General features: G+C 45.1%; 1 protein-coding gene across 13 annotated transcripts in view; it reads right to left on the minus strand.

Annotated features, from left to right (window-relative positions):
* The window catches only part of ARHGEF33 (Rho guanine nucleotide exchange factor 33), a 108,298-nt gene that overhangs the window by 32,931 nt on the left and 61,647 nt on the right, over nt 1–13,720 (minus strand). For 11 of the 13 annotated variants that reach the window (XM_030800538.1, XM_003262762.4, XM_030800542.1 and 8 more), the window contains 5 exons: nt 12,287–12,370; nt 11,077–11,160; nt 8,510–8,658; nt 7,361–7,525; nt 4,910–5,717 (listed from right to left, as the gene is read on the minus strand). In XM_030800538.1, coding sequence (XP_030656398.1) covers nt 4,910–5,717; nt 7,361–7,525; nt 8,510–8,658; nt 11,077–11,160; nt 12,287–12,370 — 1,290 coding nt within the window. The remainder of the gene's footprint in view (nt 1–4,909; nt 5,718–7,360; nt 7,526–8,509; nt 8,659–11,076; nt 11,161–12,286; nt 12,371–13,720) is intronic. The other 2 variants (XM_030800531.1, XM_030800539.1) reach the window with 1 other exon arrangement.

Below are 13,720 nucleotides of genomic sequence, written 5' to 3' on the forward strand. Positions count from 1 at the left end.
TAACTCTCCATTTTAAGCATAAACGAGGGAAGGCATTTTTGAGAAGTCAGACCTGTTTAGAAGTAAATGTCAACTAATACTTTCAACCTGAAAATATGCCTGTAATACAGTTTTTGCAATTCTTAACCCATGCTATTTGGAGTATAAAGTAAAATAAGTTAAAAATAAGGCTGTATCTTTTGTGACCTCTCTAGTTTTTTTTAAGTGTGAGATGTGCTAAATAGAAGTGCATGTGTATTTATATGCATATAAGCCAGATATGCACTTATATACATGTTTATATTCCATATCAACAAAGTATTTACCTTGAGGTGACTATAATTTAAAAGCAACTTTAAAAACAGCTGCTGAATTTTGAATAACCTTTAGAGAACCCCAAGAAGTCAAAGCAAAAACCACACCAATGATGCCCTAAAAGTCTCATGAATTAGATGGGTGACTGCTTGCTGACAGAGAAGCAAAGTGTGAGGATGGATTTTTTTTTTTTTTTTTTTCAGGAAACGTATGGGTCTGACTTTGAGAACTGGGGGTTGCAGACACAGAAATTCTCTGAGATTCTACTAAGATTCATAACTAGACCATGGAGATCGACATGCAGTGTTTCTTAAAGGGTGGTCCTGTGACTACAGGATCAAGTTGGGCCTTTATTTAAAATGTAGCTTCTTGAGCCCCATCCCAGACTTTCTGAATCAGAATCTCTGCAGTTGGGCCTAGGTAATCCTTACGCACACTTAGATTTGAAAACGAATGATTTAAGGGAGGGGTCCCCAACTCCCAGTACTGGTCTGTGACCTGTTAGGAACTGGGCCGCACAGCAGAAGGTGAGCAGTGGGGTGGGTGAGCAAGCGAAGCTTCATCTGTATTTATAGCTGCTCCCCATTGCCTGCATTACTGCTTGAGCTCCACCTTCTGTCAGATCAGCAATGGCATTAGATTTTCATAGGTGCACAAACCCTATTGTGAAATGCACATGCAAGGGATCTAGGTTGCGCACTCCTTATAAGAATCTAACGCCTGATGATCTGAGGTGGAGCTGAGACAATGATGCTAATGCTGCGGAGTGGCTGCAAATACAGATTAACATTAGCAGAGAGGTTTGACTGCACAGAGACCATAATAAATCAATTGCTTGCAGACTCATATCAAAACCCTATCAGTAAGTGGCAAGTGACAAGCTGCATCTGGTGGCAGGCTTTACAGCGGCAAGTGAGTTGATGAACTTCAATGGTACAGCTGCATCTGGTGGCCTTAAAAGTAGGTTTGAGACAATTTCAAATCTCCATATGTTCTGGATTAAAGTCAAGGCAGAATATCATGAGACTGCCACAAAGCACTGAAAAGCCTGCTTCCATTTCCAGCATCCGATCTTTGTGAGGCAGGGTTTTCTGCAGTGACAGCAACCAAAATGAGATTACAGAGTAAACTGGACGTAAGTGACACACTTCAGGTGTCACTCTCACATATTACCCCCAGATGGGACCGTCTAGTTGCAGGAAAACAAACTCAGGGCTCCCACTGATCCTAGATTATGGTGAGTTGTATAATTATTTCATTGTATATTTCAATGTAATAATAACAGAAATAAAGTACACAATAAATGTAATGCACTTGAATCATCTCGAAACCACCTCCCCCTCCACAGTCTGTGGAAAAATTGCCTTTCCCAAAACTGGTCCCTGGTGCCAAAAAAGTCGGGGACCACTGACTTAAGGCATGCTTCTGCCCACCTACACTTAATGTTTATATGAATCACCTGGGAGTGGTCCTAAATTCTGATTCAGTAAGTCTGGGGTGCAAATTCTGCATCTATAACAAGTTCCCAGGCAATGCATTTGCTACTACCCCCAAGGACCATATTTTGAGAAATGGGCTTTTAGAGACTATTTAGTGACTAAATCTATTAATGGTTTAAGGAAAATCTTTCTAGGGAACCATGATCTCAATAGCATTTCACACTTTATAAAGCCTACCCAAAAACTGTATTTTCTTTGGCCTGATCCTCCCAACAACCCTGTGAGATAGGTTGTTTTATTTTGAGACAACTGGAGGCACAGAGAAGCCAAGTGACTTGTCCAAAAGCACACACTACTGGGCAGCAGAGCCAGGACTAGAACCTAGATCTCCTGACAGTCACGTGTTCTCACTAGAGCATACCATCTTCTTTCTTGACTCTAAAAGAGACAAAACACTAAAGACTAGGCCTCAGCTAGCTCTGCTGGGCTGGGTGAAAGATATACGGAGTATTTAAAGAGATGAAACACTAGGAGTTTTGCACATCTCAAAAGCAAAGAGTTGATACCTTTAAGGATAGAGCTTTTGAGGGGTTTATCTTTTCCAACTAAAACCCCATCCCACCATCGCCTCCAACACACACAAACATGCACATATATACTTAGACATGCAGACATGCACATACATGCCCATGCACATATATATACCCACATGGTCTCTGCCCACCTGCACTCTGCATGCCACCTCTCTCTAGGACTCCTAATAACCAAGGCCTTTTTTTTTTTTTTTTTTTGAGGAGACTCGCACTTTCGCCCAGGCTGGAGTGCAGTGCCGCGATCTCGGCTCCCTGCAAGCTCCGCCTCCCGGGTTCACACCATTCTCCTGCCTCAGCCTCCTGAGTAGCTGGGACTACAGGCGCTCACCACCATGCCCGGCTAATTTTTTTTATTTTTTTATTTTTAGTAGAGAAGGGGTTTCACCGTGTTAACCAGGATGGTCTCGATCTCCTGACCTCATGATCTGCCCACCTCGGCCTCCCAAAGTGCTAGGATTACAGGCGTGAGCCACTGCGCCCGGCCACAACCAGGTCCTTTTAAGTTTTTAGAAAGAAAAATTGTGTCCAGAAACAGAAATAAGTAATGGGAACTTTGCATGCTTGAAAATTTTAATGATACTGCTAGAGAAAATGCCTCTTTTAACTGACTCCCATTTGCAATTTCCTCGGTATCTCATTTTGAGCTGACTTGATGCATGTCTTACACTGTTAGATGAAACTTGCTGTCGGGTATGTGCAATTAACGGTTCCTGATACATTGTTTATTGTTATTTGGTATGTCTGGTAAACAGCCACAAATATATTACTCATTGTTTGCTTCTCAGATATATTGTTATTTTTGATTAATGGTTTTTGTCTTACAATTGTTGAACCCCAAATTTTTTACAAATCAACTACAAAAGGACATTGTTATTACATACGAAATAAAAGTTCTTTACAGTACAGACTATACTAGTTAGAAGGTTTTGTATGTAAACCTCTGCTTATCCCAAGTCACACTGAATTGGCACTATAATTTCCATTTACTTCCCCTTTCAATAAACTTCTACACCCTGACGCATGCCTAAGATTGATTTCTCCAAGAAATTCTGCCTAATCAAATTTTACAAAGCTTGGAGTTGAAAATCAGAGCTAGAGGAAAATCTGAGAACCCCAGGGAACCTCAGCAGCTTTAGCTGAGCACACTATTACATGTTTTTGTCCTCTACAGGGACCAGACACAGACTTTGACTACTGGAGTGCAGGTGGGCAGCAAGCTCCAAGGCTCTTCATGATCCCGCCCCTTCCTGTTCCTCTGGCCTAATTTCCACCACTCTGACATGGCACAGTATGCCAGAGAAAAGGCATCACCATGCTTTTCTCACGCTTCCCTACCTCACTCTTCCCCTAGCCAACTTCTAGGCAGCTTTTACAACCTAATGCAGACATTCGACTTATCTAGGAGGCCTTCTCTGACCACCATGACCCCAAAGGTTTTAAATATCCCTCCCATGTGCTCCCACAGTTTATTACATAATTCTGTGTTTCTGTGTCTCCTTCCTGTACTAAGCCAGTGGTCCCGGAGGATAGAGACTGGTTTATTTCTGAATTTTCAGCAATTAGCACAGAGCCTGGTACAAGACAAGAACTCAGTGTTTGCTGAAAAATTAATGAATGAAAAAAGTCAGTGTCATCACTGTTTCCATTCGAAAATGAGAATAGTTGGAACGGAAGGGTGGTCGCACAGGTCAGAGCTATCATGTTACTTATGCTCTGCTTAATCAGATCAGAGCAATTATTTGCTCAGAAACTATTAGCACTTCGTGGATAAGTATTTAAAGACCTCTTTAAATGACTTTCAGGCTTGCAGACACCACAATTAGACACCGAAATATCAAACACCGGTAGACCTGCAGACACAGGGGTTGGCAATCAGAATACCTCAACATTCACTGAGGCTAAAGAAGTTGTTTCTATTTTGGGATGTCCCTGTCCCAATAGAGTTTGCAAATTAATAGGACACTCTTTTCCAGTCAAAAGAAAAGCAAGCAGAAATAAAGCTGGCTTTGCAGCAAACTGCGCAGCGAGTCTACCTTGAGCTAGGGCAACTTGCTTCCTGCCTAGCTACAAGCAAGAATGCTGCCGGGAGGAAGTGGAATAGGCTGGCGCACCGTGTTCCATAGAAACGACACCTCACAGAGAGAAGAAACACACTGGGCCCGGGACGTGCGGGCGATGCTCTGAAAAATGTGCAACTCTTCACATCAGCAGGAAGAGATTCCCCATAACTCCCTAAATGTGTGTGTGTTAATCAGGTCTAAAGAGTGGCGGGCTTCTCTGCTACCTCTGCCATCCCTCGTGTACCATATGAGGCAAGCTCTTTGGATCCTAGTACTGGAGAACAGGCGCTGCCACTCACCTTCCAGGGCCCAGCAGCCTACAGCTCGCAAGGCGCAGGGGCTGCCCCTGCTCTCCCTCCGCCTCCGCCCGCCGATGGCTCTCGCAGCCGCCCCCGAGCGCGCTCCCTAGCCCCTAGCCTGGCCCGGCCCCGCTCCCCTCCACGCTAGGAGAACTCGGGATGCTTCCTGCAGATCTAGGCCTGGGGCCGTCGACGCTGTGGGTTTCGGTTCGGTTTTACTTTACCCTCCTTACTTCCAAATAGGTCTGTTTTTCGCTTTGGGACCTCTGTTGGGGGAAGAAGGTCCGAGGCGCGCCGCGGGCGGCGACAGCGGCGGCGGCCGGGCCGTGCGGCTGCGCCGCGCGCTCGGCCTTGATGGGCGCGCGGCCGCCGCTGCTACTGCGCGTGCTGTAGAGGCGTGGGGCCACGCCGTCGGCGGGCGGCGCACGTGGGAACTCTTTGAGAGAGCGGCTCAGCGGCTTGGCCTTGCCGTGCGCCTGCGCCGCCGCCTCTAGCTTGTAGGCGCTGCTGCTGCCCGCCGGCGACGTAGCGCTCTTGGGCAGCGGCTGCAGCGGGTGCTCCGGCCGCTCGGCCTCCATGGCGAAGCTGACGGGCCGCAGGAAGCAGATGTCCAGGCTGGACTCGGAGGAAGCGGGCGAGCAGTTCTCGAAGAGGGCGGGAGCCTGGAACGGCTCCTCGTCGTAGGGCGCGGGCAGCGCGAAGATCTCGCCGCCGTACTCGAACTCTTCGTAGGCGGCGGGCACGAAGCCGCGGGCATCGGGCATGAGCTCGGCCGGGGCGCGCAGGGAGCGCTCCACGTTGCCCAGCGGCTCAGCCGGAGAGGGCTCGAAGTCCATCTCCGGGATGGCCTGCAGGGGCCCGGCCAGCGCCTTCACGTCCTGCTCGGCCGCGCAGAACTGCGTCGGTGCCAGAAGGCTCTCGGGCCGCTCGTGCTTCCTGCCGTCCAGCTCCCAGTCACTGGGCTTCCCGGGCTGCATGCTCTCCATCAGGCTTTGCTGCTGTTGGCTTTTCTTCACTGGGGGCATCAGATGTCTTTAGTGGGGGAAACAGAGTACAAAAGAGGTGTGCTTACGGCCGGTTAGTGCAGGCCTCTCGCCTGCCGGCGCCCCTCCTGGCCGCCCTCCGAGGCGCCTGTGCATGCCACCTCCCGAGCTCCACAAACTTCCACTAAGGCGCTCCCACGAACCCCCGTTCCCAGGCGGAGAGTGGAGAAGGCAGTCCGTCGAGCGGAGGCCCGAAGGTATTGTCTGAGCTTATGGGAAATGGCCTGCGGGCCAGGGACGGTCATCACCCCGCGTGGAAGCCCTGACCCTCCTCACCACCTGCGGTGCTCCAAGGCACACCTTCAACTCTCTTCTCTCCCTTGCTTGCCCTAGCAGGGTCATATAAAATAATGGAAACTCAACTTCTGTTCGACTTGTGGATCTGCACACTCAGAAACAAATTACGTTCCTAGATAAAGTAAACGTGGCATGATCTTGATAACTGTTGAATCTGGATGAGGGCGTGTGGAGTTCACTGAACTCTTCTACGTAAATTTGAAATTTTCATAATAAAAATTTTAAAATATTCCTTGTCACTGTAAAGCATGCTATATAATTCATCTCAAACTTCCACCCACAAAGAATTACCAACATGTAAAAGCTGTCACTCGATATGCCCAATTTCATGGAGGGTTTTTGGTTTTGGAGTCATGGGTAATGGATAATTTACACAGTTTACAAACTAGGATAGGGTACCATCAGATGGGATGTCCAGTTGTTCTGGACTTAAATTGACAGACGTAAATGGACACTGACCAGAAGTGGTTATTCTGCTAGTTTATGTATTCATATTTTAATTCTACCACAAAAATGCACAAAGACTTTGGGAGGCCGAGGCAGACAGATCACCTGAGGTCAGGAGTTTGAGACCAGCCTGGCCAACATGGTAAAACCCCGTCTCTACTAAAAGTACAAAAATTAGCCAGGCATGGTGGCAGCCTGGCCAACATGGTAAAACCCCGTCTCTACTAAAAGTACAAAAATTAGCCGGGCATGGTGGCAGGCGCCTGTAATCCCAGCTAGTCGGGAGGCTGAGGCAGGAGAATCCCTTGAACCTGGGAGGCGGAGGTTGCAGTGAGCTGAGATCATGCCATTGTACTTCGGTCTCAAAAAAAATAAAAACAATGCAAATATAAATGCTAAAACCAGTATCTTACTCTGGTGGTCTTAAAATGAAAATTAGGTGTCACGTTAACATGTGAAAGAGTGAAACAAAATATTGACCTCATTTGAATTATCTTTTAACTTGGAAGAAAGATTGGGAGTTTTATTTTCCATACGCAGAGTGCAGTGGCAGCCATATTGTTCAGTCTGGGTATAATCTCTAGGGGTTTCATATTTTGGCTCTATTTGTTGCATTTCAAAGAAGATGAAGTTTTGTAACTGCCTCAAGAGTTGAAGTGATCCATGAAGTAAATATCTACTTTCTGCCTCTCTTCCCACTTTCTACACCTGTCCCTTAACATTAGTGCCTTCCTCTGGGACCCAAGCATCGGGTTGGCTGCTTGGCTGGCACATATAGGCCTGATAGGGAAAGGGGCTGGAGGAATCTAGGCTGCCCTGCTAACCCACACAGACTGGCTGGGTCCCAAAGGCATTGGCATTAACCTTCCCACAGCAACAGGTGCTTACGTGACGGCAGGGCCAGAACTGGGAGCAGAAGGGTAGGGTTGCAGCAACTCTTCTGAGTGGATCCCAGTGTCACGGACAGCCTCAGGACCTGCAGTGGGGGAAGCATCTTGCCCAGCATTGGCGCACTGGGAAGCCAGCCCTTTGTACAGTTTCGCCATGGATGACCTAACAGAATGGAAGTAACAGTTCTCAGGTTGTACAGTAGCAAACTGGCTCTCTGAACACATAGATTATGCCAAAAAAGATAGATGTCTCAGATAAAGTTTGCTGTGAAGGTCTCTATCTCCAGGGGCCTTTGCAAACTAAGTTCCTTTACTTAATAGGGTGCAAGCTGGCAGGACTAGGGAAGCTGATTCACTGGCTGAAAAGAGCTTGGGGGAAGGGGTTGGGGGTATGGAGAGACATCTTCCATAACAGGAGCCCTGGCTTGGGAGACAGCATCTTTTTCTGGTCTGAAGCTTCCACAGAAATGGTTGTTTTCCTCCACAGGAGTTGGGATGAAATTGAAGGAAATCCAGGTCATTAGGAAGCTGTGCTGTGGGTTGCTTCTGTTCCCTCTGAAGCTCAGATTCTCCCTAATCAACACTTCCTATTTCTCCCTAATATAAAACCTATTTGAAATTCCTCTCCCTTATTTGCTTTATTTTTATCCATATCACATATCACCATCTTATTTATTTGTTCACTGTCCAACTCTAAAAAGGAAGCTCCATGTGGCAAAGATTTGGTCGGGGCCATTTTGTTCCTTTCAGTATATTCAGTGCATGGAACAGTGCCTGACACACAATAGGTGCTCAATAAATATCTGTTGAATTAATAAAGAAAACTATGTTGCGGCCTTTTAACTGCAATTTTGAACCAGGCAAGTTCAGGGCAGTTGAACTATTTTTGAGGTGGTTAGCAACATGGGATGAGAGCGGGTGTATGTAAGCAGTAGAGTGAAGTGGTTTTTTTGCTAAAATAATTTCCACCGGGTAGTCAGTGTCTTGCTCCTATAGCCAGCCTGACTAGCTCTTTCTCTCCCCTTCTCTCTTCCCTTCTACCTCCCACCACTGCATTTCAGCTACTTAACACACAACGTGGTTACTTGTGAAAGACACCCATAGTAACTGGTCTTCGACCCTCTGGACCGCACCATCAGAACCTTACTTCTTGAGCTTTTTCCGTTTCTGAATAAGCAAATCTTCATTGCATTGAAACAGCAGGGTGTAGTGTGAGATAAATACTCGGAGGCGCTGGACACACACCAGTAGTAGATAATAGTCAGGGTGCTCCTGCTCTGTGAACTTCAGGACGTTCTGGATGGAGGGGAAAAGGAAGCAGCATTGCATAATTAGCATGAAAATTTGTTTTTTCTCTTCTGCACCTCACCTTGATCTATTGTGGGAGATTCATAGCCATTTAATCAAAACAATGAACAATACACACGACCCATCTAATTATATGCTGAAAGGTCAAACTGGCTGCTCTCTATCATACCAACAGAAAATAAGTCACTATCGTACCTGTTTGAGTTGAATGTGAACATAAAATAATTTCATCTGAAAAGTTAGAAGCATCTCCTAAGTAGACCTCTGAAATAATAGCGGCATTCTAACAATTACTGTCTATAAGTAGTGCCTTAACTCAAAAGAGCCAGACCAATGTTGAGAACGTCAGGCATCAAGGCAGGCGAGGGAGGGGGATGTTTATGATCAAGCCTGGTGGCCCCTCCTGTTACATTCCCCACTGTGCTGTAGTGGAACATGCCTAGGACTTGGATTTGGGAAAGCTAAAATGTATCGAGTACTTCCTATTGCCAGGTAGTAAGCCCTTTACATATATTATCTCATTTAATTGTTACCGCAACCTGCTTAAATAGGTACCATTATAAACTCCATTTAACAAATAAGGAAATCGAGGTACGAAGAAGGTAAATGATCTTCATCAGGTCACACATCTAGTAAATAATGGAGGCAAGATTTGAACTCAAGTCAGAGAGTGGAACCGGGGCTTGTTTGCCATATTCTACTATTTGCAAAACCTGGGTTTCAGTCCTAGTTTTTTTTACCTACTAGGTGTGTTAACTTGGGTAAATTGTTAACTTCTTCGGCCCTAGATTTTCTCTTGTAAAACATGACAACAATAATACCTATTTCATGGGATTGTTGAAAGGATTAAAAAAGATCATTATTGTGAGAAAATGCTTTTAGGATCTAAAGCTATATACAATTGAAAGTCTTTTCAGGGCACGGGTGGTGGCTCACACCTGTAATCCCAGCACTTTGGGAGGCAAGGCGGGCAGATCACCAGGAGATCGAGACCATCCTGGCTAACACGGTGAAACCCCATCTCCACTAAAAACACAAAAATTAGCCGGGTGTGGTGGTGGGCGCCTGTAGTCCCAGCTACGCGGGAGGCTGAGGCAGGAAAACGGCATGAACGTGGGAGGCAGAGGTTGCAGTGAGCTGAGATCGCGCCACTGTACTCCAGCCTGGGTGACAGAGCGAGACTCCGTCTCAAAAAAAAAATAAATAAATACAAAAGTAAGCCAGGCATGGTGGCAAGCGCCTATAGTCTCAACTACTCAGGAGGCCGAGGTGGGAGCATTGCTTGAGCCTGGGAGGTTGACGCTGCAGTGAGCCAAGATCGAGCCAAGATCACACCACTGCACTCCAGCCTGAGCAAAAGAGCCAGACCCTGTCCCAAAAAAAGTCTTTTCAATATTGATACTTTGATACTGGACTACTGGACTACTTCTACCTTAAATTAATCCTAAGCATTTCTAAGATGCTTTCATTGAATTACTTAAGAAGATCAGTCAGCAATTAAACCAGAACAGGTGGGTGGTGGGAAGAAGAGGGTCTGGTGGGGGTTAGTGAACGTCTCTTTCAACTTTTCTTCCTCTAGGATATCACAAGCCCTGCAGGAAAATGGTGTGAAGACATCAGCTCATCATCTTCATGCCTCTTCTGTGACATAAAGCTTAAGCATGGCATGGTAGAATCTTGGACCCATGCCAAAAGAAAGTAGTCAGGATAGCAGTTAAGTGAGCAGGTTAGATGGATATTTGGATGTCATGTGGTAGCATTTAGATAGCTGTAAAACCAAAATGGGAAGAACTGGATGAGGTGCTTAGAATCTAGCAGGAGTGGTTCTAGAAAGATCCTGGATCAGCTGAGGTGGAAGTTGCTGGTAAGTAAAAATAGAATTTCAGAGGTAGGCATCATGAGCTGAAAATTTTTAGAAATAAAGATTTTAGGCTGGCTGCAGTGGCTCACACCTGTAACCCCACCACTTTGGGAGGCTGAGGCAGGCAGATCACTTGAGGTCAGGAGTTCAAGAGCAGCCTGGCCAACATGGTGAAACCTCATCTCTACTAAAAATACAAAAATTAGCTGGGCATGGTGGCACATGCCTGTAATCCCAGCTACTCGGGAGGCTGAGGCAGGAGAGTCACTTGAACCCAGGAGGCAGAGGTTGCAGTGAGCCAAGATCGCACCAGTGTACTCCAGCCTGGGTGACAGGGCAAGACTCTGTCTCAAAAAAAAAAAAAAAAAAAATTTAGCTCATACCACAGGGTATTATGAGTTATCATGTAATCATAACAATCTAAGTAAACACTTCTTAGAAATATTAATGATTCTTGAGGCTTTACAGTATTTCTCAGTTGGAAGCCAAAACCAGTAATTATTTAGCATGCAAATCAGTTTGGTGGCTTTCCCACCCATGCCTACCTGCAGATGTATCAGATATTCAGGGATGCGCTGGACTATGTGAAAAAACAACGTGTAGATGTCAGATTTAATTTCTTCATCACCCTGAATGAAAGAAAGGTCAAGTCACTCTTCAGTGTTCCTCCAGCTGTGGCAGCAGAACCTCTGAATCAGTCCCACCAGAGTAGGAAGGGTTTCCTCCCAGAGCATTTTCTTCCCAGAGATTGTCATAGAGCATTGATCTCTCATGGGAGAGGCCACATGTTCAGGGACATGCTCTAGGAGACAGCTCTTCTCCCGCAGGGAGCATATCAAATACTTATTTTGAATCCACCCAAATTTCCAAACTACCCTCTCCTTCCACTCAGCGCAGTTTCAGACAGAAGCAGGCACTCAATAAACTGTATTTGAGCTGAATTAATTCATTAAGACTCTCCAGCAAGTAATCGTGACAATGGTGTAGTAATAGGCTCTAAGGGAGACTTGGTGCCTCAGGAGAATGGAAAAGGGAGCGTCATTAGAACCCAGTCAGCTGGCCTGGCCGCAGAAGACATGCTGCACTTTCTCCATGTCCCTTCCTTTTCCTTCTCTTCTCTTTCCCAGATATTTGCTGAAAGCCAACATGGTAGGCATTATACTGGGTTGGGAGTAGTGGGGGGTTGAAGTAGAAACTTAGTAAGACAGAGCCTCTCATCTCTTGTGAAATTTGATTAACTCTTAGTCTTGGGGCTTCTGATGCTGTTTTTTCCTATTGATCTGAAATAACTAAATTGTTATAGATGTGTATGTGCTTACTGAGCACCTAATGTATCATTGCGATAGCAATACTTCAAGCACATGACTAGAGCCACCTTATGATCTTATAAACTGACAAAGGATGACTGAAGTTTAATATTCAGATTCACATCTTCTGAGACTGGAAAAAACCCACCACATACAGCATGTAAGCAGCCTGGAGATCTCTGCATAGAATGCCCATTATAGAACTATAGTTTGTCTATAGTTCCAACGGAATGGAACAGTGGGTCAGTAAGGCAGGGAGGGGACCAATACAATGGCACTGATCCTCAAGTGAGTTCCTTTAATGCCAGTTAGTAGTATCAGTGGCTGTGTTCAGGCCATTCCCCAGCCTAGAAAGCACAGTGCATGTGCCGTATTGACTGGGTGGATGAGCGACATCATATGATGCCATGTGCAGATGAAGGATAGCATATATATGGCGTTAACTCACCTCTTTCAGGACTACAACATGAACCAATGAGATGCACTCAGGCAGGTCCCTTAGGTAGGCAACATAATAATCCAAGAAATTATTCTTCAAAACAAACACAAAAATGCATGGTAAGAACCTGAAAACAGGATCTATAATATTTTTATAGAGTCATATATGTAAAAGAAGACTACTTCGCAGAGATTATCTTATTCATTTAATATGTTCTTTATTTTATATATTTTGAGGCTTTAAAAAATTTATCTTAGCCCAGGCTCGGTGGCTCACTCCTGTAATCCTAGCACTTTGGGAGGCCAAGGCAGGTAGATTGCCTGAGCTCAGGAGTTCAAGACCAGCCTGGGCAACACGGTGAAACCCCGTCTCTACTAAAATACAAAAAATTAGCCAGGCATGATGGCGAGAGCCTGTAATCTCAGCTACTCGGGAGAGGCTGAGGCAGGAGAATGGCGTGAACCCGGGAGGCGGAGCTTGCAGTGAGCCGAGATTGCGCCACTGCACTCTAGCCTGAGGGACAGAGTGAGACTCCAGCTCAAAAAAAAAATGTATCTTAAAAAAAATTTTGGTTTTAAGGTAAACATCCCTACTGCTTTGGAATCAAAACTCAGCATCGCCTCCCTAATGAGAGAAAGTGAAATAATAAATCCAGGGAAGAGGGAGGTTCATGTAAGCTGAAAATGTATTTTTTTAGTCATGTAACAATAAAAATGTATATTTTATTTTTGTAATTCCATTTCATTTCAGTCAATCATGTACGTCCAGATGAGGGACTCTGCCCATCCCACTTCATGTCGTCCAGATCAGTAGTTCACAACATTTTCTAGTAATTGCATATTTCCACTAATTGCATATTTATCTATGCATTATCCCCTTAGGAAAATCATTCTCAGCTTCTAAAGTTATAATAATTCTCAGCTAAAGGAAGCATACTAAACACAAGCGAGTAAAAGTGATATTAGAGGATATTAGTACATTATATGCACTCTAGTCTATAGAAGAAAATAATTTGCAAACTTTGTATTGTTACCCACAGTTCAGAATAATTGATACACAGAAAGTGATTTCAGGAAGTCTGGCTTGCAGACCAATTTTAATTAGCCCACACAATCTTTTAAAAATAAGAAAATTTCCCACAAAATTCTGGATTTCCAGCTTTTCTTAAAATATCAGAAGCTCTGGCAACTCTAGTCCTTTTTTCCTGCATAATGATTGGATAAAGCTGAGTAGCTATTCCTTGTATAACAACACAGCTGCTCCACTGCAGCTCACACTTCACACCAGTCCATACTGTGTTCACTTCACTCATTTATGCCACTGTCTGGCCCTGTAGGCATTTGAGTTTGCAGCCTCTGACTTGGATCATATTTTCTTTGTAGGATATTATAGAGATTGCAAAATTCAAGATAACAGCCACCCATCACATTTAAAAAAAAATCT

The sequence above is a fragment of the Nomascus leucogenys genome, chromosome 19, assembly GCF_006542625.1.
Source record: "Nomascus leucogenys isolate Asia chromosome 19, Asia_NLE_v1, whole genome shotgun sequence".
Classification (NCBI taxonomy): Eukaryota; Metazoa; Chordata; class Mammalia; order Primates; family Hylobatidae; genus Nomascus; species Nomascus leucogenys.